The sequence below is a fragment of the Ciconia boyciana genome, chromosome 23, assembly GCF_034638445.1.
Source record: "Ciconia boyciana chromosome 23, ASM3463844v1, whole genome shotgun sequence".
NCBI classification, from domain to species: domain Eukaryota; kingdom Metazoa; phylum Chordata; class Aves; order Ciconiiformes; family Ciconiidae; genus Ciconia; species Ciconia boyciana.
Genome location: NC_132956.1, coordinates 4,799,826 through 4,827,280, shown reverse-complemented (window position 1 = coordinate 4,827,280; position 27,455 = coordinate 4,799,826). Strand labels below are relative to the sequence as shown.

The following is a 27,455-nucleotide window of genomic DNA, read 5'->3' as shown; positions in this document are numbered from 1 at the left end:
TTGCATGCTGCCTTCTTGCAATCTGGAAAAGAAATTATTTATATTTTTCTAAAAAGGGGTGATGTGTAAGCAGTGTCCCCAGCTGGGGATACTGCCTACACGGAAAAGGGCTCATTGGAGGTGATGTCAGAAGTATTAAACCACCTGATCAGCAGATGGTGTTCCAGTACCTGTTAGGAAAAGCTATATCTGGCCCATCTTCCCCACTTCCCCGGGGACTTGACCTGTACTCTGCTGCTTGAGAGGGGGAAAGAAAACTGCTGCATTTGGAGCTGTTGTCTTGTGATTGAATATTGATGTGAAAGGCTTTATTTCAAGTTCTAGGAGCAGACAAAAGAGTACTGTGGGTTGGTTACGTAGTTGCACGTTAGGATTCCTGGATTTTATCTATCTTGGGCAGGACCTCTACTTTTTTTGTCTGCTTTTCATGTACCCGGAGAATGGAGTGAATCCCTAGTCATGTTTGACACACCATTTGGTGAGGTACAGCAAAGGGGATGGGTTAGGTCTAGTTAAGGTGTTCAGAAGGGTCTATGTCCCGTATTCAGAAGCCCTTAAATATTTCTCAGATCATTGTGGAGGCTTCCCCTCTGCCAAGAGATCGTGGAGAACCTCAGTCATGCAGTTGCACGAGACCATGAAATCTTTGAGATAAAACTATCAGTTTCTGGCATCTGCAGCTGTAAAACATACTAGAAGTTGCCAGGCCTTGTCTGTATTAGTTCTCCCTCTGGTGCAACTGAGCAGGTGTGACTTGTCCTCTAAAATTCCCTGTTGGAATCAGGATCTCAGTGACACTGACGTACCATCTGCTGCTGGATTAGACAAGTATATCCATGTTTCACATGTGGAAACATTCAAAATGCTTTTATACAGCAGTATAGAGTACATGGTTTGGATCCTCTGCTCTGTGAAACAAACTTTCCTAGGAAAAAACCAAACCAAACAAAACAAGATGCTGAATGCCCTATAAGCAGATAAGATGAAACCGGTGATATGGTTGAAACAAACTGATTGTGATCTTTATTCCTGCTGTAGTGTATGCCTTCCCTGGGTCCACCCTGCTCACCTTATCAAATAACCTGCAGGAGGGTTGTAGATCAGGGTCTCTGTTCAGGGCATTGCTTTAAGCATGTTGTTGTTATATCTATTCCCAGTGGAGTTTTTGCATGTTCTTAGAATTAAAGATGTGCTTAAGTGCAGGATAGGATGCTTATCTCAAGATAGGGATGAGCTGTATTAGAGTCCAGATATACCCATGCATGGGTATTTTATTCTCCTCTTTGGCAATCGCTTTCTCTCTGTATTCTCGAGAGAGATGAGGCTAATATAGCTTCCTTCTATTTACTCGCTCCTGTCTCATAGCAACACTGTCGAGGTCATTGCTGCTCTCTTGTGACAGTCTTTTACATTAAAAGCGCAAGATGCAGTCTTACAGTGCCTGGGGAATTAGAGTTAAATTTCTTAACTAAGGAAAGAAACGTACAGGTTTAAATGTCTAAAAAGATCTGAAGTGGATAGCCATATACTGACGTTCAGATTGTACTTGTCACCTATATATAAAAGAAATATATATCTAAATCTGTTGCCCATATGAATTGAGGAATTGCTGCTTTCCGTGTAATGCAGAAAACTGCAGGTAGAAGTTCTGATTCTGCAAAGATTTGCCCGTACAGAACAATTGCATAGTGACCGCCATGGCAAAGGGCATTCTACAGCTTGTCTGATATTAATCTGTTCTGTTGTTACTCATGCTGCTCTTGAAAGCCCAATGAACTATAAGCATATTTGAAGTTCACAAAATTAAAATCTTAACACCTTTTTTCCTGCTGTATTTATGCTCCCCATCTTTCTTCATTCTGTGTGAAGCTGAACTCTGATCCATGCTACTTGACAGCTTTCTGTATGTGAGGGGAAACCAAACCTCTCTCTACCCTTAGAGCCTTTAACTGGCTTCCCCTCTCTGAGTTTAAAAGTTGCTGCCGCTTCTAAATGCGTGCTTCTTCCAAACTGGGACACTCCAATTTGCATATTTTTGGAGTACCTCTGTAAAGTTTAGACAGAAATTTTTTCACTGGAAACTATTTGGGTACCAAACTGTATTTGTGGGTAAGGAAGATGCCCCAGAAATGTTTGCATCCATGGAGAAGAGAAGCTCCTTCCATCCTGGTATCTGGGCTTCAAACTGGGCTAGTTACCACATGGTTAAATTAATTTAGAACAAAGTGGGAGAACGTTGGACTCAAAACTACCATAGCTGCTCTTTGACAGCCACACTGCTGCATAGCATCTGCAGGCTAAACTGATGTTGCATGAGCTGGTTTGCTTATCTGGTGAAAGACTAATGTGTTTGGATGCTGCATGTTAGCTCATCCATGAAAACCGACAGTCCGTGTGCTTTTGGACTGTGGGAAATGTGAGATGATCTGATTTTAGCTTAACTTTGCTCCATTGCAGGCCAACAGTTTCCCTGTTCTTTTATCTCTGCAGACTAAAAGCACGCCATTGATTAAGTTACAAGAGCTAAGTTGTTGCATGGTAACTTAATCATGTACCTGAGCCCTCATGTACTTCATCAGCTATGTGCATCTAAACCAGCCCTACGAGTGGCTGCACTCTGAGAAGGTTCTTAACTTCCTGGTGGTCTTAACTGCCACGCCATGTTTGCACAGCATGCATGGAACAACAAAAGTGCTCAATACTTTGTTCTTCTGTTTGTGTTCAGTTTACGTAAGTTAGTCAAGAGAACTCTGCGTAGTTTGGAGAAGCGCTGACTAGGAGCGGCCCAGGAGGTGACGAGGAAACGGGGACTTGTAGCGTTGTCTGATGCTACTGTCAGTGTACACTGGGAGACTCCTGTATTGCTTTGCAGCTGTGCATCAGAAACTCCTGTCTCTCTTGAGGTGTACCTTTTATTGATCTTGACTCCGTCACAAAGGTGAAATAAAGATAGCTATTTGAAAGCCTGTGTTGTGATGGTTTATGAAAGATTAACTTAATCTCCATTTTATTTCTAGCACAGGTGCCTTCATTTAAAGAGCTCAGTATTTACAAAGGCCTTTAACTCTCCAAAATGTCTAAATTCCCTTCTAGATACAGAAGTCAAATGATAATTTATACCAGTAATTTTCATGTAGAGTCTTTTCTTGAAAAAACGCGGTCCTCTGTTCTCGCATATTTATCTGTATGAATAGAAAGTATGCTTTCACTAGCAACTTAGCAATTACTTCTGTGGAAGATATTGGAAGAACTGAAAGTAAATTTGCAAAGCTGCAGCTGAGCTTTTCATAAAGACAGTGATCTCATTTTGAGAATAGAAGGGAATTCACCAAAAATAGTGTGAATAATTCTTCAGCTGAAATAACTCCGAAAAACTGCAATTGTATGCAGAATTATTTTTGCATGTTTATGATGTAAAACATTGCATACAGGGGATAATTATTCTTGAAAATGTCATGTAATGGAGTTTGGTATTTGCATTGCAGCAGTAACTGAAGTTTTCAGGTATCAAGACACTTACACTGTGCACGTTGAATAAATGTAATGAGAAACGATTGCTCTGCAGAGAGCTTGCATCTTACTGAGGAAGAAGAAAGTATTCTCATTTCACAAAGAGGAGTAACAGTTTCTTACTCAGGGTCTGATGTTAAACCAAGCCTACACTCGATCTTAAAGAAAAATAAGTATTTTTAAATTTTGTAAGTTCTCACATACACTAATAAATCTCACGGGTAAGTGAAATACAGTGAAGAGTGGCAATCCCACAAGGAAAGATTTTGAGCTTTTTCTCCTTGGTGAAATTCATTGCATCAGGAGAAGCTAACCTTGGTCACAGGTTCTGGGACTGTTCTTGGAATTGCTTGTGAGCGATGCTCATCTGGAGATGTCAGCCTGTTAAGTGTAGCAAGTGGTACAAAGCTGCATATACTTAGTAATCTGACACTCTGAAGGTGAACTAAATTCTGGTTTTAATTAACACATGATGAGCATAATTGTGGAGCTTTAAATTAGATGCTACAGAAAGCAGTATCTGAAGATCCAGAGGGTTTCCCTGAAAACAAGGTTAATAGCCTCTTCGCAGGGTCTCTGCATACAAAAAGACTGATGAACTGTTCTCGTGGCTGACTTAAGCTGAGGACTCTGGACTGTGTACTGATTAACTGTGTTAATTCTTTTATGTCATGGGGTGATGCAGATGTCTTGGCTTACGGCGTGCACAAGTTAACTCAACGAGGTTTTGCCTGTGAGACACACTGTGAAACACAGAAACGGTGCAACGCTGGCTCTGCTGTGCAGGCGTAGGCCCCAGCAGAGCGGGCAGGCGGCTGGGAGCCGTTGGTGTTGAAAGCACTCTCATGAGGCTTGTGAGTGCTTGCCAGTCAGTATCTGCAAACAAACCCTTATGTGCAGGTAACTAAAAGATGAAGCAAATTCTGGTAAATGGGTCTGTACAGGTAATCGGCAACAAATCCTGTTTTTCTTCTGTAGAGCAGTAAGTACAATAGTTTAATCCCTTTGAGGTGAGACTGCTTAGGATCTTGCTTATAACATTGTTTTACTTTGGGGGGGGAGTGTGTGTCCTCTGGGGGTTTTTTGTACACCTATTCACATTATTTTAATGTTTCTCTTCTGCTCTTCCCCTTCCCCCTGTTTCAGTGACTGTATTTTTTGGAAATGTCGAATATCTCAGTCTCTTGATTTTGGTGGGATCTTCTCCTTTCTAAGGTGAACTGTTGTGCTGGAATCTGCTGGGTGTTATCTTTTGAAAAGCAAGCTTTACAAACTGGGAGTGCAGCATATTCCTAGCGTAGAAGCGTGTTTGTTTTTCCATCACTCTCATGTATTTCTATCTGCAAACACCAATTTCCAAGTTTCCAGTCTTCCATACTTCCCACGCAGTTCATGAGATGTCCTGTTTAATTGTCTGCTAATCCTCCTCTCTTGGTTGAATTTTGAGAGCTGCTGATAGGTGCTTCATTTTACCATCATCTTGAATTTTGCCACCTGATACATCCTAAAGAATTAACTTTTTCTCACCAGCTGTAGCAAGATTACAGGCTTCTTATAGCACTTCCTTTAGAACATAGATATACAACAGAGCTCTTGAACTTGGGTTTTTGCAACTGGGCTTATGCTAATGAAGTTGGTACGTACTTTATATGAGTCATGTTAAAGACTCATTGCTTCATGGCTCTGTGGCTCATGCAGCGAGGTGGTTACAGAGTTGTAGGAGAACATGTAGGAAAACGTGTTTCCTTTGAGATTTGCCCTGTTAACGGCAAAATGGTGAAAACTGAAGTCAGAGCTTTACTTAAAGACCGAGAATGGCTTTGTGCTAATTGGGCTCTCAGCTGTCTTACTCATCAGCATGCTGGAAAGCAGCTGGACTGTGTCAAAAAAAGCATTTGCATAATGGTCTTCCAATTTTGGCACTGAAATACAATGAGCTTTTCTCCCTCGTCTCACTTCTGACCCGAGTATGTGTCTGGATCTTACAGGAGGATTTTGTGTGTGGTTTGTACCTTTGTCATTATGACAAACTTTATATCCCTGTGACTTGAGAGATCTCTTGCTTGCCTGTTGGTCACTTTCTTTTGCTTCCTGATGGAACCCTGGATAGCTGATTTGAACAATAGAAATTACAGAAAGGAGTTCCTGCTAATTTGAGACCTGTTACTAGACCTGTCATTTCGGTGACTCACTTCAGGATGTAAAGGAGGGAAAATGGATTCTGTAGTAAGCATTTTGATTTTTTTGGTTAAATGTTGTGGTTGATTTTCACTTGCGGAAAATGTGTATTGTTATCTTGAGAGAGCGGAAGTGGCAGTTGTGGGAGTGTGGATTTCCAAATCCTGTTTTTCTTCTTAAACAGACTCTTCTACCAGTTACAGCCTCTTACTTAACTGTTTACTATAATGTTTAGAATAGATTTGTGAAACTGCAGTTGCTTGACCTCGCAGATATTGTAGCATCTATAGGGGATTTTTGCTCTGGTGTAGAAAATAACCACAAGTTACGTTGTGGCCCAGTAACACCTGACTATTACCTGCCTAAATAGCACCTGAAAGAGGTAAGTAGCTAGCATCTGACATCTCTGGGGAAACCAGCTACAAACACCAAAACCTGTGTTTTAAGAGTGTTTCATAAGGCTGGACAGTAAAGGTCATCTTGGTGGGGAAAGGGTTGCATTTGCTTTAGAAGTACTGGGATGGGATGGTCAGTATTTGTAGGCGTACAGTCATCGATTTTATTTCTTGCCTATTGAAATTGATTATGTCTCCAACTTTCTTTCAGGGTTTCCACGGTCCTTATCCCTTCGGACAGTCTTAAAACACAAAAACACAAAACGGGTATCGACAACAGGAGAATTTAACAAAGAACTGACTTTGGGGGGAAGGGAGGGGGATTCATGTGGCAGACAGACACAACGTGGAGCCCCCCTTCTCTGCCTCCGTGTTCTGGATAAAGAAGAAAAAACAAAAGCCCCGTAACTTAAGACTAGCTGTTTCCAGAGGAAAATACGAAATCTAAGTATGCATGTGTGAATGCTGGATTTCAGGAGTGTTGTTAAATGCTATGAGAAAGAAAATATACCGACACCATGGGGTTTTTTTAGAAATCATTCTCACACATAATTAGGTAGCTTAAAAAGAAGTTTAAAAAATGAAAATGAAAAAGCCATCTTTAAAAAAAAATATTTTGCCTACAGAGCGGTTGTAGTTTAAGGAAATGTTTAATTTCTGTTTGTCCATATTTTTTTTAAATAAGGGACAGCGTGCATTTTTATGGAACTGTCATGTTTTGCTTGCTACCGAATGGGAATTTGCTTAACATCATCTGGGGTTTGCGCAGTGACTTCTTTTTGTCAGACATTTTTTAATGACAGGTTGGGTCTGCACCCAGCTCTGCATTTTTGATATCATCTGCTGGGTTTAGTTACCAACTTTTTAATCTTCTTTTTTTTTTTTTTCTTTTTCCTTTTGGTTTGGGTGTTGCTGTTAGTTGTCCTGCATGTCGTTGGAAACCATGCTGAAGACCAGGTCTCAGTATCAAAGTTGGAGAGAAAGACTCTGGGACTTCTAGGATAACATGGAGGGCTCATTTCCCTTCCCCTTGTATGTGAAGTACACACAAATACGCACCCATATTAATAAGAAACAGACTTATTAAAGTTCCAGAGCTGTCCTATGTGGTTAGTGTTTTAAAATATCTTTTTGTTAACTCTTGATATACAGTAGCTGTGCCTAGAGCAACCAAGCAAGCGCATCAGTCTTGTGCCAAGAGGAAACTCTTTTTCTGTAGCTGTAATTCACTTGGTAGTAGTTGCAAAGCTTCACAAAAGTCATGTCCTTTTAATTTTGAATCTCCCATCTCTCTCTTATAGAGTATAAGTTTGAATTCATTTCTCCTGTGATAAAGTATTAGCTTAGAGGCTAATTGTTTGCGTTTTTGAATGCAGAGCAAGAGTTAGCATCATCAGCTGGATTCCACTCTGTCGCCTTGTATTCATTCGCCTTTATCATCCTGGCTTGTAGCTTCGTTGAGGCTCTTACCTTCTAGATGGGCTCTCCAGGGCTTGGTATTAGAGGAGGAATCGCTCCTCTGAAGATTTGGGTTGCTCTGCTGTTCTTCCAATGTATTTTCCTCCAGTTACGGGTTGGGAAGTCCAGTGTGAGGGGAGGCAGAAGGGCCTCGAGTGCTGTGGTGGATTTCTAAAGTGCTGTGTCACCACAGATCCTGCTGAAGGAGGGCGAGGTGAGGGGACACCATCTTACTCAGAAAGGTGAACAAGGCTGGAACAGCCATCTGCCAAAGTAATATGCAAAGCTCCCACTACCTTCTTCAAATCTTTCCAGTGAAGACTCTTGTTCTCCTTGTTGGAGCAGATCGCAGGCTTGCTGCATGGTGCGTGGCTTTACGCTGATTGCTCTTGCCTAGTTGTATTTTTTTGGCTGGTTTTGAATGGGGGATTCATTTTCATTGCAGCCACCAAGGACTCTCTTGCCTTAGTGCATACAAATGGATCTTGTGGAGGACAGTGGGAGTTCCTTGTATCCGACAGAGGAAGAATTGGGCAGTAGATTTTGTTTGTATTTCAGAGGTTCAGTTGTTAAGGGTCACTGTTATCTAAGTCTCCCTTCAAAAGTCTGTTTGCTGGGAGAAACAAGTATAATGTAAGAAATCATCTGCATAAAAGAGGCACTGCAGGATTTGGACTACTAGCCATTTGCACTTGCAGTTTGGTGAGCACCTGGGTCTGTCTCGGCAGCTTGCTAGAACTGGGTGAGTGTTAAGATCCAGAGTGAACCCGTGGAAGGCGCGGTGCTGCGCTGCTCGGTGCAGCTGTAGTGTTTGGTTCTTGTCCTGTAACATCATTTTGCCTTGGATTAGTTATCTCCTCTTAGCATTCGATCTAGGGGATGATTTGCATCACTGTAGCGTAGTGTGGGCAAGTGGATTCTTTCTTCGGTCCCTCCGTTCAGAGCAGGTGGCTTGTGTGACAAGCTCTGAAGGCATGGACGCATACCTGACCATCACACCTCTTCCAATACTGCTGCTTCCCTTCTGAAGGCATGTGAAACACTGGAGACTGCTGTTTGTCCAAGTGACATGGTGATTCCTTATCTTTATTAGCTCCTTTTATCAGCTGTATAGTGGAAGGGGGGAAAAAATTAAGATCTGAGTCTGTATGTTATCGCTGGTGCTGCAACCTTTGCCTTGTGTCAGCTGAGGCATCTGGGGGACCCATGAACTCGGATACCCCCACGCTGGCTTTCTTCAGCTCCCAGCCACGTATGCTCCTCCCATATATAATGGCTGCCACATCGTGTTCCTGTGCTGCTCCTAAGACTGAATCTTCCCTTTTTCTTGAAAAAAAATCTTGCATGCACCCCAAGTAATCGTGTGCTTTCCCACTCAGAAGGCATACTTGTTCTGCACAGACCTGAATTCTCTCTCTTGAGTGTTCTCAGTCTGTGGTGTCCTCGTGACAAGGGTCACTTACTCCAGGATGTGAAGAAAGGCCGGGCCAGATCCGAGTTGCTGCTGAAATCCGCAACCTCTTGCTGCTCACATCACCGCTCTTCCCCAGGTAGCTGAGCGTGAGCGCTCTTGTCTGCGGGAATGATCTCTCTGCAAACGATCGCACAGAGCTCTGCATGCTTTGAGGGTTGGGGTTGTAACCCTGGCTGTGACAGTGGAAGAATGTTTGAATTAGTGGTTGCTCTACCTCTGGGTTTTTCCTCGAGTAAAAACTGTTTTGCTGAGGCCAAAGGCGGTTTTATCTCCTCTGGTTCCTTGGAGCTTCGTGGTGCAGCCAGCCCTCAAATTGCTCTTGCTGTCAGGTTTCCAGCTTTTAAATAGGGGCATTTGAGATGCATTCTGCAAAGCTCTTTCCAGGTGACTTCAGGGCTGTGTGATTGTATTGGTTTCCGTAGGGCTGATGCATTCAAACTCACGGAGTCTTAACATCAGATACATGAAACAAATGGCCTGATCTTTCAGAAGTGCTGAATGCCAAATATTTTGTTGAGCCTGAAGTGTATGCGGTGGCTCGGATAACCCGATCCGGGTGAGTTACGCATGTAGAACTCAGGCCTGTTAGAGATGGGAGGAAATCCTTACTGGGTTGAGACTGGTGAACCAGTAAAGAGGCTGTTATCCCAGTGAGGCTGGTGTTCCTGACTGGGGGAGGGATGGGGCTGGTACCCACTGGTATGGGAGGGTGCACCTGGCTCCAGTCTGATTAACACCCATCTGTCCTGAAGTCCTGAGAAGGAGGGAAAGAGAGATCTTCCTTGCCCCCCCACCCCTCCAAAAGACAAAAGATAATGCAGAACATCTCTGATGGTCTCTAAATGGATCCCTGTGTCAACGTGAGCCACTTAGGATGTGTTGTATCGCAGATACGAGTTGAGCAATGGCAGCCCCGGCACCCTCTCTCAGCCTAGGCGAACCGAAGCACGATATCCCTAGGACTAGCCCAAAACTGGCAATGCCACATTAGGGGGCGGGGGGGAGCTGGAATCTGCTGCCCGCATCTCAGGAGCGTTGGATTCGGATCCCTCCAAGGTTTGGAAGCTGCGGCTCCCCCACTGCGGGGCAAAGCCGTGTGGTCAGAGAGCACGTGGGCACGAGAGCGGCTGGAGTCTGCAGGGTTAGGAAATGCACGCTGTCCCACGTTTGGGTTTCTGTTGTGTGTTTAATTTTTTTTCGTGTGTGAGTGCGTGGGTGGTTCTGCAGCCTGTCTGTTCTCTCCGGGGGGAGTGCATGTGTAGAACAGGATGGTGTGTTGCCTCATTGAGTCTGGGAGAAGTCCTATGATAGCACATTGGGGGTAAAAAGAAAGGAAGCTTTTTCCTTAATGTATAAATGATATTTGTATGATTAAATTAACACAGAAAAAAATATTCTGTAGCTGTTGAGAGTTTTATTGAAGCTGCAAAAACTTCAAAATCTGTCATCTTGTAGGTAAACGTACCCAGCTTGCTTCTCTCTCCAGGGTGTTTCCAGACACTAAGGCAGTGTCCTTAAACCCAGTTCTAGCCCTGTCTTTACCCCAAATCACTTAAAACAAACAAAAAAAACCACCCCACAACAACAAACAACCAAACAAATTCAGTGCATACTGAGTTTATCAAACAACCTTTCCAGTCCAGGCGGATGGGTACGAGGGTGGCCGAGAGCCCCATACAGATTTTTTTGTGTATGCAAGGCGATGGGGCAGGAGAGCCTGTGAAGGAGGGAGGGGGCTCGCCGCAGCATCCATTTCGGGAGGAGCATTCCCACCGGGGCTGCACCGGGTGCACGGTGCCGGTACAGACCGTTACTGCATGTGGTTATACCTGTTCACCGATGTTGGTAGTGGATGTCCCTCGTTATAAGGCCAGGTAGCTTCTCAATAATGCTGTGTCTCCTGCCTGCACCGGTCCTCAGCCGGTGCGTGTGAGGGGATGGCTGGGGCTCAGCGCCGTGCCGGTGCCCCGGCTGGGTGGCGGAGGGGATGGAGGTGAGCACCAGCTCAGCACCGTGCTGCCGGCGCCTTCCAGCTGTAATCGGGACTGAAGCAGGAGGGGAGGCAGCACCCAGAGATGCGAGGAGGAGTGGAAATCTGGGCTTAGTGACCAGCACAAAGCAGTGCTGCAGCCGCAGCCGGGTCCTTAAACTCTCCTTGCGTGGCTTATTTACATCCCGGCACTTTACTCGGAGCCTTGGTGCGGTACGTGGTGATGCTTCGGACGTCAAACAGCAAACAGAGCAGACCTGCTGTTTCATGAGTCTCTTGGCGAGGCAGAGAGGAATTTTGAATGAAGGAAGTTTGGTTTTTCTCTTTTCTTACTATCACTAAGGGAATATCCAGTGTTCCTGTGTATCAGGATGGGGGCACGTGAGGGTGTCTGCTTTGGTGAGCCTGGTCATCTCGGGCTGATCCTATTTCCCAAGCAAGGCCTTACCACTCAGGACACCCAGCCCAAACGTTTGCCTTGTGGAGCAGCTTAGCTGAAGCTGCTGTTTTGCTTACATGTGACTTTGTAACTAATCCTTGCAAGAAGCCTCAATACGTGTGCTCTGGGTTTGCCTTTTAACGTTTGAATAAATGCGTGGAGCTTTCATGTGCTGTTTAAGCTTGACTGAAAGCCTTACTGGGAACAGACATCCTGCTACCTGTGCCTACGGGTATTTATTTTGTGCCTTGAAAAGAATGCACCCCTTGAGCTCTTGGTGCTCACGGGTGTCTTTAAGACTGATCTGTTTGGGTAGGTTAAGATTGCCTCCCCTTGTCTCTGCCCAACTTTTCATTTACTAGTTTTTTGCTTGAAAGAATGTTTATCTTTAGGGTTGCAACCTGTCAAAGTCTGCCAGTACGGGACAATACCATCACACCTTCTAACACTATCTCCTGAGCAGGCAAATAACTTGAGGGATTGCTATAATGGAGGTCATCCTACCACCGTGATCCCTGCGCGGAGGCTGGGTGTGGTGCAGGGTGGCAAGGCAGGAGGCCAAGTCAAACGGCTGCCGCAGGCACCTATGAACTACTTGGGTTGCTTTTTCTGCTTGCTTATTTTTTTTTAGGAGAACCAGATCATTGTCCATTAAAAGTTATAAAAATAATTCTGGTTTTAAGCAGCTTTTTTTGGTCCCTGAAGCGATGCTGCGGTAGGCAGGAGGATGTTCTCCCCTGTATGGGTTGTGTGTGATGAATTACAGGGAGGAAGGCGTGCTCAGTGTGCTGGGTAGTGCCCGGGACCGAACGGCACCGTCCCCCCGGCCTCGCTGCGTGCCCGTGCTCCTCTTTGCCGATGTTTCTGGCTGGAGGGTGCCCTGCTTGCCTGGCTGACCGCAGAGAGAAGTGCAGGATGTGCTCCAAAACCTCCACAGCGTCACTGCATGTCCTCGTACCTGCAGGTGTGGGCTCGAGGGTTCCAGCAACCACCCTGCCTTCCAGGAGCAGCAGCTGGAACTGCAGCAGGGAGAAAAAAGGGCAGGTTTTGTGATTTTTATTTTTGTTTTTTCCCCTTCTACCTGCTATGCCCGCTAAATCGTGGCACGCAGCCTGCAGTGCACAGCAAGATGCGAAGGCAGGGATTCGTGCTCACTTCATCTCGTCTTCCCTCTGCTCTTTCTTCTCTGCAAATCCTTTGGGGATGCGCAGTGAAATATTAAGAGGCCAAGTGGGAAACCAGGCCATGCTGGCAAAGGGAATGCTGTGAGGGAGTCCGTGGGGAAGGAGCGTGGCATCTGCGCATACGTACACGGGGTCAGGAATAACTTTTAGTGTAGGCTTTCTCTGGAAGCTGTTTGTAACCTGTAATCTGTCATTCATGTGCTCCACCTGTGTGTTCGTTGGAAAATACCTGGTTAAACAGAAATTATTTAAGGAAATCTAATCTCAAATGTTTCCTACCCCATTCATAAAACAGCTGAGTAGTAAAAGCACGCAGCGGAGACCAAGCGAGGAAGCAGATGGCATGCACAGGTAAGGACCGGCCTTGTTTGCCCCATGGAATGCTGTGGGCTCAGCTCTGCAGAGCAGCGCTGAGCAGGGCTGGCTTAAGAGCTGTCTCATTTGTAGTATTTCCTTATTTTTATTATGTCTTCCCTGCAGAAGTGATACCTTCACAATAACTTAAAGGGCTTAAGTGGGGGGGGAAAAGTACATTTTTCACCTATTAATGAACGGAGTAACTGGTGCAGCATCCTGTGAGGCAGCTCGGCTGTGCTGCGAGTCGGTGACACCGTAGAAATCACCGCTCCATCTTCTGCCATGGTGACGGTGTTGGGAAAAGGGTGATGCTGGGACCTGGGTGGAGGGGTTGACCTGGACGGGGTATCCTCCAGACAGAGGAAAAGCTCACTGCTTGGCTCTTACACTTCATGAGTTTCCCGGAGGCAGCAGTCCTGGCTCCTGTCGGTCAGGGCTGTATGTTTGAACACCTTCTGCATAAAACCAGTTGGATAACCACCTTCCAGAGGCCCCCGGGGGCTGCTTGGGCTCTTCTCCCAGCTGAGGTGTGTTACCGTTCAAGCTGAGGGTGTTTGAACAAGCTTGAGGCTGGAGATAGGACATCATTATTCTCCTTCACCAAGTGGTGTGTGTTTTCCAGCAGTCGAGTGCCAGCTCTTCATCTCTGGGGCTGTGCTAGATCTGCTGTTCATGGGAATTCATTAAGGATCTCTACAAACAAGGATAAAAACCTCAAGAGCTTTCCCGCTTGCTGGCAGGGCTCAGCCCTGTGCTAGCTTGCTTGGCTGACTCCAAGTGCTGGTTAAGGCATGCGTACTGTCCCGGGAGAGCTGCGTGCCTGCAGGAATGAGCTGATTGATGCTGTTGCACCTCCTAAGGCACTGTAAAACTCTCCAGAGCCACTGATCTCTTGCAGGCAGCTGTTGAAAACACTGTTAAAGTGTCCATAAACTCCAAGCAAACCCCGAATTTGGACGGCCAAAAGGAGAGCAGGTGCGTGGGTGGGGAAGGCCATATAGGATGTCTTGCAGAGCCACTGGCGCTGACGGCTGCGGTGTCTCCATAGCAATCTCCCTTTATTGACTTAAAAACAAGGCTCCTGCTTCCCAGCTGCTGCTCTGGAGCATGGCCACTGTGGGTCGAGCAGGGTGGGTCGGGGCTGAGCATCGTGCCCACGCGCTTTCCCCTCCGCCCCTCTACAGCGGGGGCAATGACGTGCGTTGCTGGTGGGGTGGTGACGGCCGGGGATGCTTTACCCTGCAGCTGGTGAAAGACACCTGGCCGGAAGGTTGGGCTGCTGCGTACCCCGGTCTGTTCCCAGCGAGGTCAGTGCTCGCTGTGTTTTATAGGTGAGAGAGGCTGAGGCAGGAGGTCCTGAGTCCCCATGCAGCTCTCCAGCTGTGGGACCATCCACTGTCCCACAGGGCTCATTTAATACCAGAAAGAGAGCTCATGGGTGTCTTGTCTTTGCTCCCCAGCTCTGCATGGGCATGCAGCGGGGCTGCAGCTCATCCCTGCTGTCGCTAGCTCTGCTGCTGCCCCGGCCGACCCTCGCCAACCCTTACAGACCAACCAGCCGACCCTTACAGATGAGTTTCCTCATCTGTAAGACAAGGATTAATACCCTGAGCAGGCTGGACGGATGGGCTGTGTGTCCTTCTGCTTAACAGGCTGCTTGTGCTTGGTCGCAGCATGTGGCAGGAGCTGGGGAGCATCTCCCCGGCTTTGGGCTGGACGGGTGGCACCGTGTCCTGCGGGCAGGGAGAGCTGCGGGATGGCACTTGGAGATGTTCTTTATAACCAGGGTTTGCCAGAGAAGGGCCTGGCCTGAAGCAGGTGCCAGCAGAGGGAGCTGAGGTTGTTCCTCATCTGCAAAACCCTCCAGAGCTGCTGGAGTGGCTTTTCCAGGCTTTGGGACCTGCTGGTGACTGTGGCCAGCCAGGCATGAGCCGTATGCCCACGCACCTCCGGAGCGGCTGCCGTCCTGCACCGAGCACGGTGCCGGGCTGGGGAGGGGGTTGCACGTTCCTGGGTGCATGGGCTGTGTGGTCCACACTGGTCCCACTAAGCAGTGGGGTGGCACTGTGTCACCTGGCCTGTCACCGCCTCTGCGGGGCTGGGGTGCTGGGCAGGGACGGCGCAGGCAGGACCTCCACAGGGCTGAGATGCTCTAAAGGCAGAGATGTCCCATCAGTGGGGATGAGGAAGGTGTCTGAACACCAGTGGGTCCGTGTTGTGTCCAAGTTTGGAGGGTGATGTGCTGCTGGGGAGCAAAGGGGGGCTGGGTAACACAACCTGGAGCCAAATGTTGGTCTGATGGGGAGGCTTGGATGCGGCCAGGCAGGAAGGGGTGAGAGTTTCTCCTTTGTTGGGACCCTGTGCCTGTTACGGTGCAGCGGGGACAGTAATTCTGCTGGCCAGGACCCTGCCCTGCCTCTCTCTCCACCAGGATGAAGCAGCAGGTCCTGTCCCCCCATGCCCCCTCGTAGCGGTCGGTCCCACCTACCCCCGTGTCTCCTCCGGCGGTGATGGGGAGTGGGGGACCATGCTCTGCTCTCGCCGCCTGCCCCAGGGCAATGCACAGCTCTGTGGGATGGGACACCCAAACCTTGGGTCTGGGGTACGCCAGACCCTTTTTTAGGAAGGCGATCCCACAGAAGGGGGATTTCAGCCTCTCCTGCGGCCGAGCTCCCTGTGCTGCTGGCGAGGAGCAGCGCAGGCTCAGCAGGGTCTGTGCCCGAGTGAGTGGGCAAGGCTTGCCATCCAGGGGGAAAATACAAGAACCTCACATTCCTCGTTATCTAATCTGCCCCGTTTTCCCTCCTCGTTGTTTGCCATGGCTGGGTTTCCTCAATTAATTCTGACAGCTGCAGGCTGGGCTGTGACGTCAACCTGCGGTAGCGAAGCCCAAAACCCCAGGGTGGCGTTGGACAGGACCTCGGGAGGTGACCCCAGGGACGAGCCCTTCACACCCCAGCGGGACATTGAACCGCTCCAGTAGGTGACAGCGAGAGATGCCTGTGGACCGACACTCCGGAGTTCGACAGCAGAGAGGGTCTCTGTCCCCAACGAGGCTGCAGGGACGTCCCCTGTCCATGCTAGTGGGATGCTTGAACCCGTCCCGTCTTCACCCCCAGCAGCTCTGGGTGCCGCTCTAATTGGTGCTGTTAATAGCTGAGAGCGGTGCTTGGCTGGACTTTGCACGGAGGAGTGTTGGGCAATTGTGGCCAGCTGCTGCCACTGCCTTTCCGGCTACCTGGGCAAGCGCCCATCGCTTCACCCGCCCCAGGGCACCGCAGGCAGAGGAGGGCGGCTTGGGTGGCACCGGGCTCGTCCTTGCTCCCTCCAGTCCCCAGCAAAGGCCTCGTGCAGCGGCTCCGGGACCTCTCCGTGGTGGGCAGTGAATGTGTAATGCCATCTTCTTTCCCGACCCCCTCGCTGCAATGCCTCCCCCGAGCCGCCCGAGCTTGGCAGGACTTAGCAGCAGCCCCAAAGCTGCTGTGGCAGCCCCATCCGTCTCGGCTGCTGTGGTCCGTGGTGGGATGGGGAGAGGAGGACGAACCTCCCCAAACCACGGCTTTGGAGCATCCCGGTACCTCCCCGAGCAGGGGACCCTTCTCCCAGCACCAGCCGTGCTGCGGCCGTGCAGCCTGGCCGCTCTGCCTTGCCTGCGGGCAGCGCAGGGAGCAGGGTGGGAGGAAGCGGGTGATGGTGCCTGAGAAGCAGGTTTGTCAGAATTTTAAAGGGATCTAAATAAATAGCGATAAGGAAACAATTATTTAAAGAGCAAACAAATGGAAACTGCTAAATGTACTTTTTTTTTTTTTTTTTTTGTGGGTGAAGGGTGCAGGGCTGATGCCGTCAAGTGCTGGGAGTGAGTCCCTGCAGGGGCTGGATCGTGTGGCCGGTGCTGGCTGAGGTCAGGGGCTGGGCTGGGCTGGAGGAACTGCCCTGGGGTAGGCAGCAAGGGAAAGCGCTGCTTGCTCAGCCTGCAGCCGCAGCCAACCTGGAAATAAGCCTCGCCATGACGAAATTTCATTTCATCCCACCAGGAAAGAGGTTTTATGGGTTATCTGAAAATGCCAATCCTCAGCTGAGCCCGTTCGTGACGGGCTCATGGTGTCGCAGCTGAGTGCCGGGTCAGCGGGGACATGGGACAGGGATGTCCCAGGCTGTGCAGAGGCGAGGTTCGCTGCATGGACGCTGAGGTGCATTGCCTTCCCTCGCTGGCTTTGGTTTGCTTAAAGGCAGAGAGAAGCCTTGACTTGCTACTGATGCCAGGCAGTCGCTTCAGAGCAAGGATGTTTCTCGCACCTCCCGTGTGGTGCTCGGGGTCCTGCTTGGGTTTGAGAAGGTGCGTTGATTTGTGGCAGGGCCAGGCTGGAGCTGGAGAGCTGCTCCTCCCTCCCAGCCCCATTGCAGGGTGCTGGGGCTGCAGGGTGCCTGCCGGGACTGGGGTGCCGGTGGGGAGAACCGATTCCCTTTGTCTCCCCAGCAGCACCAGCGCCGCACGCCCCGGAGATGCCATCCCCCCCTTCGGGGCTGCGGCTGTCACCATCAGGACTTTGTTTCAAAGGGCAGCTTATTCCCATCCTTCCCCCCCCATGGCTTTTTTCATCGGCTTTTGGTTGGGGATTAGGCACGTGTTGACAGAACAAACATTTTGCTGCCCTCGAAATCCACCACTGAGGAAAGAAGCGATGTCCTTGCTCTGCCGGTGCCCCGAGCCAGCACCGGGATGGGGAGAGCCAGGCTTGGGGCTGGGACAGCCCTTCAAGGGCAAAGTGGAGCCATTTTGGGTCACGTCCCGCACCGGGGCTGGAGCCTGGCTCCGGCCCTCTGCTCCCTTGCAGAGCATTAATCGCTTTCTGCTTTAATATCCCGTCCAGTGAAACCAGGGATGCCACCAAGGAATGCTGCCCATCTCCCATGGGGCTTTGGCGTGCGCCGGTGGCCCAGGTCTGCCAAGAGCTCTCTGTCTCCCCTGCCCATCTCCCGGTATCGGTCACAGTTTCGTCATCCCCAAGTCAGGCTCCGGGAACTGAGGCTCCTCGAGGCCGAGGATGCCCGTGAACTGCCCTTAAGAGCTTGTGTTTGCTGGGGAAAAGCTCATTCCTCCAAGCTTCGAAGCCAGCCCAGCGCCTGGGGAGGGGTGAAGGCAAGACACGCTGCTGCGACTCCCTGTCCCCAAGCACAGGACGTCGTTTGAGGTACTGCCCCCCTCCTGCACCCCTTTTTGTCTACCCGAACCCCCAGGTCCTGGCTCCTTGCTGAGCCCCCAGGACAAGGGTGCCTGACCTGGGCGATGCTCACCAGGAACCACACGTTTCCTCCGAAGCCGGGTGACTCACTGCTGAGTCACGGCTTGCTCTGCCACAGCTCCGCGCCATCTTTGTCCCCAGCCTTCCTCCTGCCCCGCAGGTTTTTCCCGGGAGTGCAGTGCCTTCGCCCCAGACCCACGGCTCCATGCGATGCTGCGGGACGTGGAGCAGCCTCGTCCCTCGTGGGGTCCCTGCCCTCGTCCCCCCTCTGCTCCCCTGGGAGCTGCAAACCTGGCTCAGTGGGGCTGGGGCTGGCTGATCCCAAGAGTGACAGGAGCGGGGTGGCTCTGGTCCCTGCTGGTCCCCTACCTTCCCCTCTCCATCCAGCCCCGCCAGCTCTTACTTTGAGCTGAGACAGGGCTGAGTGTGGGTTTTAGGGTTATTTTTAGGGATTTCCCCCCTGGGACAAAACACCCTGCAGGCTTTCCTGGGATGGACCGAAGGGGAGAGCGCAGCCAAGAGCCTCTCCTGCTCTCCGGGGCATTGCGTGCTGCCCTGGCCCGCCTTGGCTTTGAGACCATTGGAGCTGCCCGTGCCGCTTGCTCTCACCCGGGAGGTGTTTCCCTGCCCCAGTGGCTCCCACGGTCTCCGGGGCTGCCGCTCCATGGGGCCGTTATGCCCGAGGATCGTTTTGCATGTGGGGAGAAACAGCCGCAGCAGCAGCAGCAGAAGAATGAATTTGCATTTCTTAATGGCAACCAGTGTGGGAAACAAAGCCCCAAGGGTTTTGTTGCCACTTGGCCCCACACCGGTGCTGTGTGAAAAGACAACATCCCGTCCGCTGGCACGGAGCCCTGCCCGTCTCACCTGGCTGCCTGTGAGTGCCTGGGAACCGCTGCCACCAAACGGCCCCGAGCCCCCGGCACGGGGAGGGGGTGCTGGCCCCATCGCCCAGCCACGCCGGTGGGATGAACAGGCGATACCGAGGAAACAGGGGTACGGTACTTGTGGGGGTGATTGTGGGGGGTTTCTCTCATCCTGGATAGGATTTGGGATTGACGTGCCGATGCAGCAGCCGCAGGGCCCGTGCACGGAGAGCCCAGACCAGGAGCCATCCCCGCACATGGGTTCCCCCCGCCTCTGCACCCCAAATCGCCGGTGACAGTGCAGGGGGGGGGGCTGTGACCTTTCCTCATCCTCCCTCTGCCAGGGTTCACCCTGCTGCCAAGCTGGGTGCACCCACGCCACCTTGAGCCCTCTCTTCCTGGCACCGCTGGGCGACCCGCAGCCATTTCCAGGCTTTTAATCCCGAGAGACAAAAGCAGGAGTTTAACGCAACCAGAAGAAGAAAAGAGCAGGGCTTTGAGCAGGGAACAGCAAACACGCCGGTGGGTCCCGCTGCTCCCAGCCTGGCTGGGCACCGTGAGATCTCCCCGCCTGCGTCACCCGGGGTTTGCACTGGCAGCGTTCAGCCTGGCATGGGAGAACCATCCCAATGGGTGCCCGGGGGGCAGTGGGGAAGGCAGCAGGGTGGGAAGGGTGCTGGGAACAGGCAGGGGCGGCAGGGCAGTATGTTTGGGTGGGGAGCTGGTGGTCCAGGAGCTGGGCTCGGCGTGGGAGGCCAGGGTCATGCTGGCATCACCCTGGTGTCTTCATCCCCCACCGGCTTGTCCTTCCCCAACCACCCTGCCAGGCACGGCTGGGCTGAAGAAGCGGGGCTGTGGCACCCCACAGCCAAACCTCGGCACCTCCTGCTGCCGTGGGGTGCGAAGGAGCCTTTGGATGGGGCCAAGCGAGCACCGACACCGCTGTGCTCAGCCAAGGGATGGCCCTGGCACCTCCTGTGCCACCACTGCAGAGCAGACACCCACCCCTGCACTCCTGGGTGGAGCTGGGTTCTCCAACCCCCTCTATTTGCACCCTCAAGGGCTGCCCTGAAACACAGGTGACACCGTTTGGGTCGTGGTGCCATTAACTCCTCCTGCTGCTGCTCTTCATTTTTTTTCTCTTTTTTTTTTTTTCCTCAGGTCCCCCCACCACAGCACGAGAACGCCGGGAGCTGCCTTGTGCAGCAGGGACCGAGCACCGGAGCAGCGGCCGCGGCCGGGAGCCCTGGCTCTTTTATCAGGGTGGGCCCCGCAGACGGATGCCAGCAGCAATAATCGTGGCTGTTTGCCTGGAGCATACACGCGTCTCCCGTAAATAGGGTTTATGGCAGCATCTGGGAGATGGGGAAGCACAGCAAAGGCAGCCCGGGGGGGTAGCAAGGAGGGGCTGCCCTGCTTGGCCCAGGGCTGCTCAGGAAATGGGTATATTTGACTGGGGTGAGGAGGAAATTAAGAGGATTCACTTGGTCTCCGCTCTGGAGTGATCTTAGTGGTTCGAGAGCTCTGAAGATGCTCCCTGGTAGATCTGCACGGGGTCATTGCACAAATAAAAAGCATGCCAGCTTCTCCGTGCACGCCTGTGAGTGAATGCACTCTCTTGCATTCTCTGGCCCTTTGGTTAACTTTGGGGTTGCAGCTCTGCCGGAAAGCCCTTTTCCCCTCCCAGGTCCCCTCCGAGGGTAGCGGAACACTTGGCCGATGCCCAGCTCGGGAGGGTGTGCTCAGCCCCGCTTGGCAGCGGGGCACCAGGAGCACCCAGTTCCAGTGGGTGCCTGAGCCAGCACCTCTCTCCCTTTCCCCACAGCAGCGGCTGTTTGTACCCCTTGCAGGGGGGTTTTGGGGGGATCCCAGGGGAGCACGAGCAGCAGCTCAGCTGGGTGTCGATGTTGTGCTTCCTGCTGTTTGCTCCGGTTTGGTGGCACGGGGACACCGTGCAGACACGCCGGCTGCGGGAACCATGACCAGAGGATGCTGCTCTGCACCGGCACCTCTTGCCAGAGCATCTCCAAAGCTTCCCTGCAAAAATCAGCCACCTGGAGCATCTTTCTGGAGAGCAGGACACGCAATTTTGACTGATGAGCTGCGCGGAAGCAAGAGGACCTCTCCGAGGGTGGGCACTGAGTCAGGACTGCAAAGCAGATGGGAGCTGGGATGGAAAATGTGGCCAGTTTTCCCACCTTCTGCCAAGCCTGCTGCCCTTTTTGGGGAAAGAGGAGCTTGCAGGCAGTGGGCGAGACGTGTCTGAGACCCGCTGGCTCCCAGGCCCTCTGCCTGCTCCGCTCCTGCCATCGAGACTCTTTCTAGGATCGCAGGGAGCACTCCAGGCTCTGACCTTCCATACCTGCGTTAGCTTGAAATAACACACAAGTGAGGGCGATAAACCCTCTCGATGCAGGCCGGGAGGAAATGAATTGCTGTTAGCAAACAGCCAGTGAAGAGCAATTAAGATTACGGGCAGCAGCAGGGGAGTGAGCAGCCACTGCTTCCCACTGGGACCTTCCTCCTGCACGGTGGCTTCAGCCCCGGGATCCCAGGCTCTCCCTCACCCTCAGCAGGGATTCCCTGCGTCCTGGTGCTTCCCCGATGGTTACTGCTTAATTTGAAGGCTGGTTTCTGCCTCGGTCTGGGCTCAGCATTGGGAGCGTCCCCCTGCGCCTGGAGGCCCTGCGGGTGCCAGGGCAGGGGCGATGGTGCTGGGGAGGTGGAAGCCCAAAGGACGCTCGGTTCAGTGGCAGCCTGGGAGCATCCCTCCTCGTCATGCTGCTGGCCTGGAGCCGTGGCGTGCGTCTCGGGACAAAAATACCCTCCAGATCTGGGGCTAGCATGGGCTGAGGTGCTGAGCGCTGCAGACGCGGCTCCCGTGGGTTTGCACCTGTGGAGCAGGACTGAGCCGGGGGTGTGGGGGGGTGTTAAAGGCATTTCAACCATTTCAACCATTTCCAGTCTCCTTGGGTTGCAGAAAAGCCTGGGAGAGCCCATCCTGCAGCTTGGGAGCAGGGATTCGTCTCCTCTCTGAGCATCGCCTTTGTACAGCCCAGAGGCACGGGCACGGGATGCAGGAGGAGGCCTCTCGGAGGGACCCAAGCCTGTGGGTTTGCTCTGCACGGGGACCACCGCTGTCCCCGAATGCTGTGCAGGAGCTGAAGCAGAGGAAACCCCGCTGCTAGGGGGGGCAGGAAACACCGCTCAGCTCGGGGACAAATTGGGCTCAATGGCCTCTGTGGTTTTTGCAGTGACATCAAGTGCCTTCAACAGTTATATATTATATGGCTGCTTATCTATTATTCTTGTGATGGAGCCAGAGATTAGCTGCAGGCAGGTGGGCAGAGAGATTGTTCTAGGCTGATTCATGAGTTGTTTCTCTATCCCTCCCCTCCGGCCGCGTTCCCAAGCGTTGAAGTATCAGCCGTGGCAAAAAGCACTGGAATCGGAGCTGACGGGTTGACAGGGAGGACAAGGAAAAAGCATTGAAAACTGCGCACACGGGGCAGAAAAGCCAGACTTTATTTCCCCTCTTTTGTTGTTCCTCAGGTGTTGCAACCTCTTCTTTTCCTGGTTTGCATATGCAAGCAGAGCTGTGCCGAACTGCCGATTGCGAAAGGCGGCAGCAAGAGCGTGGCATGGCTGGTGACACTGGGCGGTTGCAGCCACCAAACCTGCGTTGGGGAGGAAAGCAGAGATCTCATTTTGGGGCCTTTTACCTGTTTTTGCAGCTCCGCGTCGTGCTGCCCAGCTGGCCAGCTCTCCCTGAGCCCAGCAAAGCAAATGTTTTTCCCTTTAATCTCTTTTGCTTATCGAAATCTCTGGTGCTACCGATAAGAGGAGCAGGGAAAGTTTTTTCAGACCCAGATGTGAGTTCGGCGACAAGTTCCCAGACAGACCTGGATAACCCGGGTCTGGGATGCTCCAGAGCAGGGACCCAGCACCGGGCACTGCCAGCACATCCCCTCTGCCTGGCGACATCCTGCTCTCACCTGATGTCCCCAGTTGCTTTCTCCACTTTGCTCCTGGCTCCTTCAGGTGCACTGTTTTGATGTTTGGTCTGGTAACAAGTAGTAATTAAACCTAATAAACAAGGGAGACCTGCGGGTGATGTCACAGCGAGGAGGTGCAAATCCAGCTCGCACAACCCGTGCAAACCGTAACCTGCTCGGCAAACTTTCCCCGAGCCGGCAGCCCAGCCGTGGGGCAGCAGCACAGAGCTGCCACGGGAAGGTGCGGGATGGCTGCAGTGATTCCCAGCGTGGCTCGCGTGTGCATGGGTGCAGAGTTTATATGTGGTTTACTCTGTATATTAAGTTTCCACAGCTGAGACACCTGCCTTTCCCTGCTATGATAAGGTGCCTGTGCTTGGAGGGTTACGGCCTTGGCTCCAGGGCTGTGCTGGGATGCTCCTGCCCCTGGTTCCTGTGTGGGGACCCTGGGGTGGGACACAGGAGCGGGTTTGGGTGCTGTGCACCAGCCCCTGAGGTGGGCAGAGCCCTGGCACGGTGCCCGCTGCTGCCGCCGGCTTCCTGCGGTGGCTCTGGCCGGGACCCAGCATCGTGGGTCAAAACCAGGGAAGAGCAAGCCAGGGGAGCTGAGCCCTGGCAGCCCGACCTGCTGCAGCTGGCTGGAGCTTTGCGACGGGCTTCGAGGGGTGCAGGATCAGGCCTGCTGGCACGGGGCGGCAGCGCTGGGTTGTGCACGTGGTGCCTTGCCCGAAGCAGAGAGGCGATGCTCCGAGCAGCGCGGGGAGCTGTGCTGTGGCTGCCGTGAGCCGGCAGCGCTGGTGGGGGGGCACTGGGTGGCCGGGACCCCCCTCCTGGCTGTGCCACATCCCCATCCTATGCACCTACCCCGTGGCAAAGCCCGGCCGGGGGCTGGCGGCTTCCCCACTGCAGCCGCTCGCCCCCCATGTCCTCCCCAGCCCGTGTCTCCCCCCACCCACCGCCACGTCTTACGGGCCCGGCTGTGTTTACCAAAACAGGGGAGAAAAGCTCCCCTCAGACGGCAGGAGCCCTAATCCGGGGGGAACATTTTCCCCACCGATAAGATAACATTGAGGCATTTCAAAAGGGAGGCAGAAACTCCTGGCGCTGGCGATAGCGCAGCGAAGCCCTTTGCCAGCGCGCTGGGCGGGCCGGGGAAGCTGCAATGCAGGGGTCGCCTTCCTACGGGGTTTTATTTTCCTCCCGGCAAACAGCTCCGATGGACAGCTTATCGGCTGTGCCGCGCTGCCGCTGCACGCTGGCCCTGGGGTCAGGGCGGCAAAGGGATGCTGGCTCCGCCACGGCACTTTCCATGGGCTGGGGATGCAAAGCCCAGGCGTGACGGCCACTCGGCTGCTAGGACGCAGTGACGTGGGTCCTACCCGGGTTGCACCACAGGTGTTTGTGGCTGGGGTTTTGTCTGACGTGGGTTTTTAGGGCATGGGGGAGTTTGGTTTCGGCAGCGCTACGTGCACGGGAGAACCGCCTGAACTGCCCTGCGTTCTTCACGTGTTAAAAAAAGACAATAAATACCAACTTTGTGTCTGTCTCAGTCAAAACAGCTTTTTCCTGCTTATGCCGGTGGAGACAACCCGGGCCTGGAGTGCTGCACGTTCCGGCCGTGCCCCCGGTGCCCCGTCCTGCCTGCAGGCAGCAGCAGTGCAGACCCTGGGGAGGAGATGGTGCCGTATCCCTGGTGGGAGGGATGGTGTGGTTGGTGTGAGGGGCTCCTTTTGGCCCCGACGTGCTCTGAGCATCCTTGCTCGCAGTCTCCATCGCAAGCCCCACGTGGCCGCAGCTCTTGCATAGGTGATGCTCCTGGGGTATCGGTCAGGGATGCTTCTGGCCCCAAAACAGCTCAGCCTGCGCTGGGGGAGCGATGTCGTGCTGCAGGGTCCAGCCAGGGACTCTCATGTATCCAACAAGTCTCTGTGCTGCAGAGACCAGGAGGAGCCTTTGGTCTTGTCCCCTGCAGCGTCCCCATCTCTTGGGTGGGTGTCCCAGATGAGGGTGGGGAGGGGTTCATGGTGCCCGGATTTGCCCCACTCCCCCCCCAGGGCCCGTGCGGGTCTGAGCCCGGTGCCTCGATGCACCCCTCAAGGGTTAACCCCGGCCTCGGCTATTCAAACACCTCTAGCTGAGGTAAGCACCCAGCTTGTTTGTTCAGGTAAATAAGGAAGGAATTAGATATAATGGGCAAAGGAGACATTCGCTGAGCTCCTTGCGCTCGGCTGCCGGCTTCCCTTCGCATACCTCAGCACGGCCGTCGGCTGGCTTCATCCCTCCGCTGCCCTCGGAGCAGCTCAGGGTGCCCCGTCCTCACCCCTGTCCCCGTCCCCAATCCCGCTGGTGCCTGCCGAGAGCTGATGCGGCTCGGCCCGGCCGCCCTGCCGCCGTGGGACCGGCATTGAGCCAGGCAGGGTGCTGCTGGCCACCCTCCCTGCCGGTGCTGGGGCACCCCGCTTCGGGCCATGCCTGACCCGGCTGCCGTGCCGAGTGCCACGGGGACGGCTCTTCCCACCCTACTCTGGGACCCATGCGGTTTCTGAGCTGCCCGCACACCCTCGAGGTAAGCCCCGTGCTGCTGCCGCGACCCTCCCCGGCTGCCCGACGCTCCACCAGCACCCACCTTCCCTCCCTCCTGGGGCTCCTACAGCCCTTTTGGCACCGATTCGGGGTGGACACGGTGCCATCCCATGGGAGCATCCTGTCCCACAGCTCCTTGCACCTCCAGGTGCCATTAGGGCTAAAGAGGGACAGGTTGTCCCCTGGCGCGAGGTTCCTGGCACTTCTCAGGATGGTGTCACCCGAAATAAAATGGGATTTGCCAACTTCGTGTCTTTGCAACCCCCTTCGGGTGGGACAGGAGCCAGGGCTCCTGGGGCCGGCTCCTCCCGAGCCCACCCGGTACCAGCAGGGACACTGAGGGTCCCACAAGCCCCTGTGCCCGGCGGGAGGCGGGGGACAACGTGCTTTGGGGCACTGTGTGACCGATAAGGAGCCGGGACCCTTTATAGAGCATCCCAGGCCCTGGGCGGCCGTCGACGAGCTGCCAGCTCGGGGGTGTCTCTGTAAAGCACTTTGCACCCCTTTAACAGACCTGCACCATCTCAGTGCTGCTCTGCTTTTCTGCTGGGTATTTTTTTTGTCAGTGCTAAAGGCACATTGGCTCTAGGTTTGATTTTTAAGGTTCTGCTCGGTTAGTGGAACACAAACACCGCTCAGCTGCCAAATCCCCCACAATACAGGTTTTCTCATGGGCAGGGAGCTCGTGGGGGAGGACGGTGCTGCTATAAATAGGGGCTCCCTGGCCCTGCATGGGGAACACCAAGCTCTGCTGCTCGCCTGGGGGACACCGAGCACCAGGGCTTCGCTCAGGCCACCGGCAGGTTGTGCCCGTCCCCCGCCCCCCGCTGCTGTTTGCCTCCCTGCGCCGATGGAGAGGGCAGCCTGACCCGGGGCGTGGGGACCCGTGGGGACGCCTGGTCCCCGTGCCAGCACCCATGCAGGTAACGGCAGGACGAGCTGGGGGGGCCTTGGCGGTGTTGGAGAAGGCTGGAGGGGAGCTGGGGGTCCAGGACCCCCAGGATGGGCTGCATCCCTCCTATGCATACATCCAACATGAGCCCTGGGCTTGCCCTGGCCCCAACCCCGTCACTAAGCAGGGTACCAGAGCGAGACCCCCGGGCTGTCTCATCCCCAGCCCCCCCGAGTGCCGTCCCAAGCCCCTGCCCTGGCTGTGGGGTGATTTTGGCCAATCCCTCCTCCCTCCACCCAGAGATAAAAGGGGTGCGTGGCACAGGCGGGCAGGGTTTGGCAGCCGGGAGGGACGTGGCACAGCCTGCACGGTGAGGCTGGCAGCGTGGGTGGGACGCGCTGGCAGGACACCAGATTGTCAGCAGCCTCTGAGCACCCAGGTGTCTGCTGCAGCCCCGGCTCATGCAGGGCCCCCAGGTCCCTTTGCCAGCTTAATCTGGGCCCCATAAAACATCTCGTGTCTCCTCCTGGCCAGCAGCCACCTGGCAGAGCCAACAGGCTCCGTCGCCTCTCCATGCCCGGTGCGGTTATCCTCGGGGTGTGCATCGCGGCGTGGGCTGGCCCCTCCTTGGGGACCGAGGTGGAGAGCTGAGCCCAGGGAGGTGGCCGGGGCAAGAGGTGTTGAATCAGACCAGAAAACAGGGGAAAACCACCCACATCGCAGCCCCAGATGGGCTTTTGGGCAAAGAGAGGATTGCTGGGTCCGTGGGGTCCCCGTCCTCTCCCACCCCCAGGGTTCCAGCTTGCTGTGCTGAGGCACGCGGGATGGGCGAAGCTGAAAGGATCGGGTAAAGACAAATCCCACTGCCCAGGGGGCTGTTCCAGGCAGTCT

General features: G+C 53.3%; 1 protein-coding gene across 5 annotated transcripts in view; it reads left to right on the top strand.

The window, feature by feature from the left end:
* The window catches only part of ILRUN (inflammation and lipid regulator with UBA-like and NBR1-like domains), a 45,017-nt gene extending 24,353 nt beyond the window's left edge, over positions 1–20,664 (top strand). For 2 of the 5 annotated variants that reach the window (XR_012039547.1, XM_072844812.1), the window contains exon 5: positions 6,295–6,614. Coding sequence is in view for 3 of the 5 variants with exons in the window: in XM_072844812.1 (XP_072700913.1) it covers positions 6,295–6,330 (36 nt within the window). In the remaining 2 variants the exon portion in view is untranslated. Of the gene's footprint in view, positions 1–2,725; positions 2,956–6,294; positions 6,615–7,002; positions 10,715–20,255 lie in introns of those variants that run through there. The other 3 variants (XR_012039546.1, XM_072844811.1, XM_072844813.1) reach the window with 3 other exon arrangements.
* Positions 20,665–27,455: the final 6,791 nt, after the last annotated feature.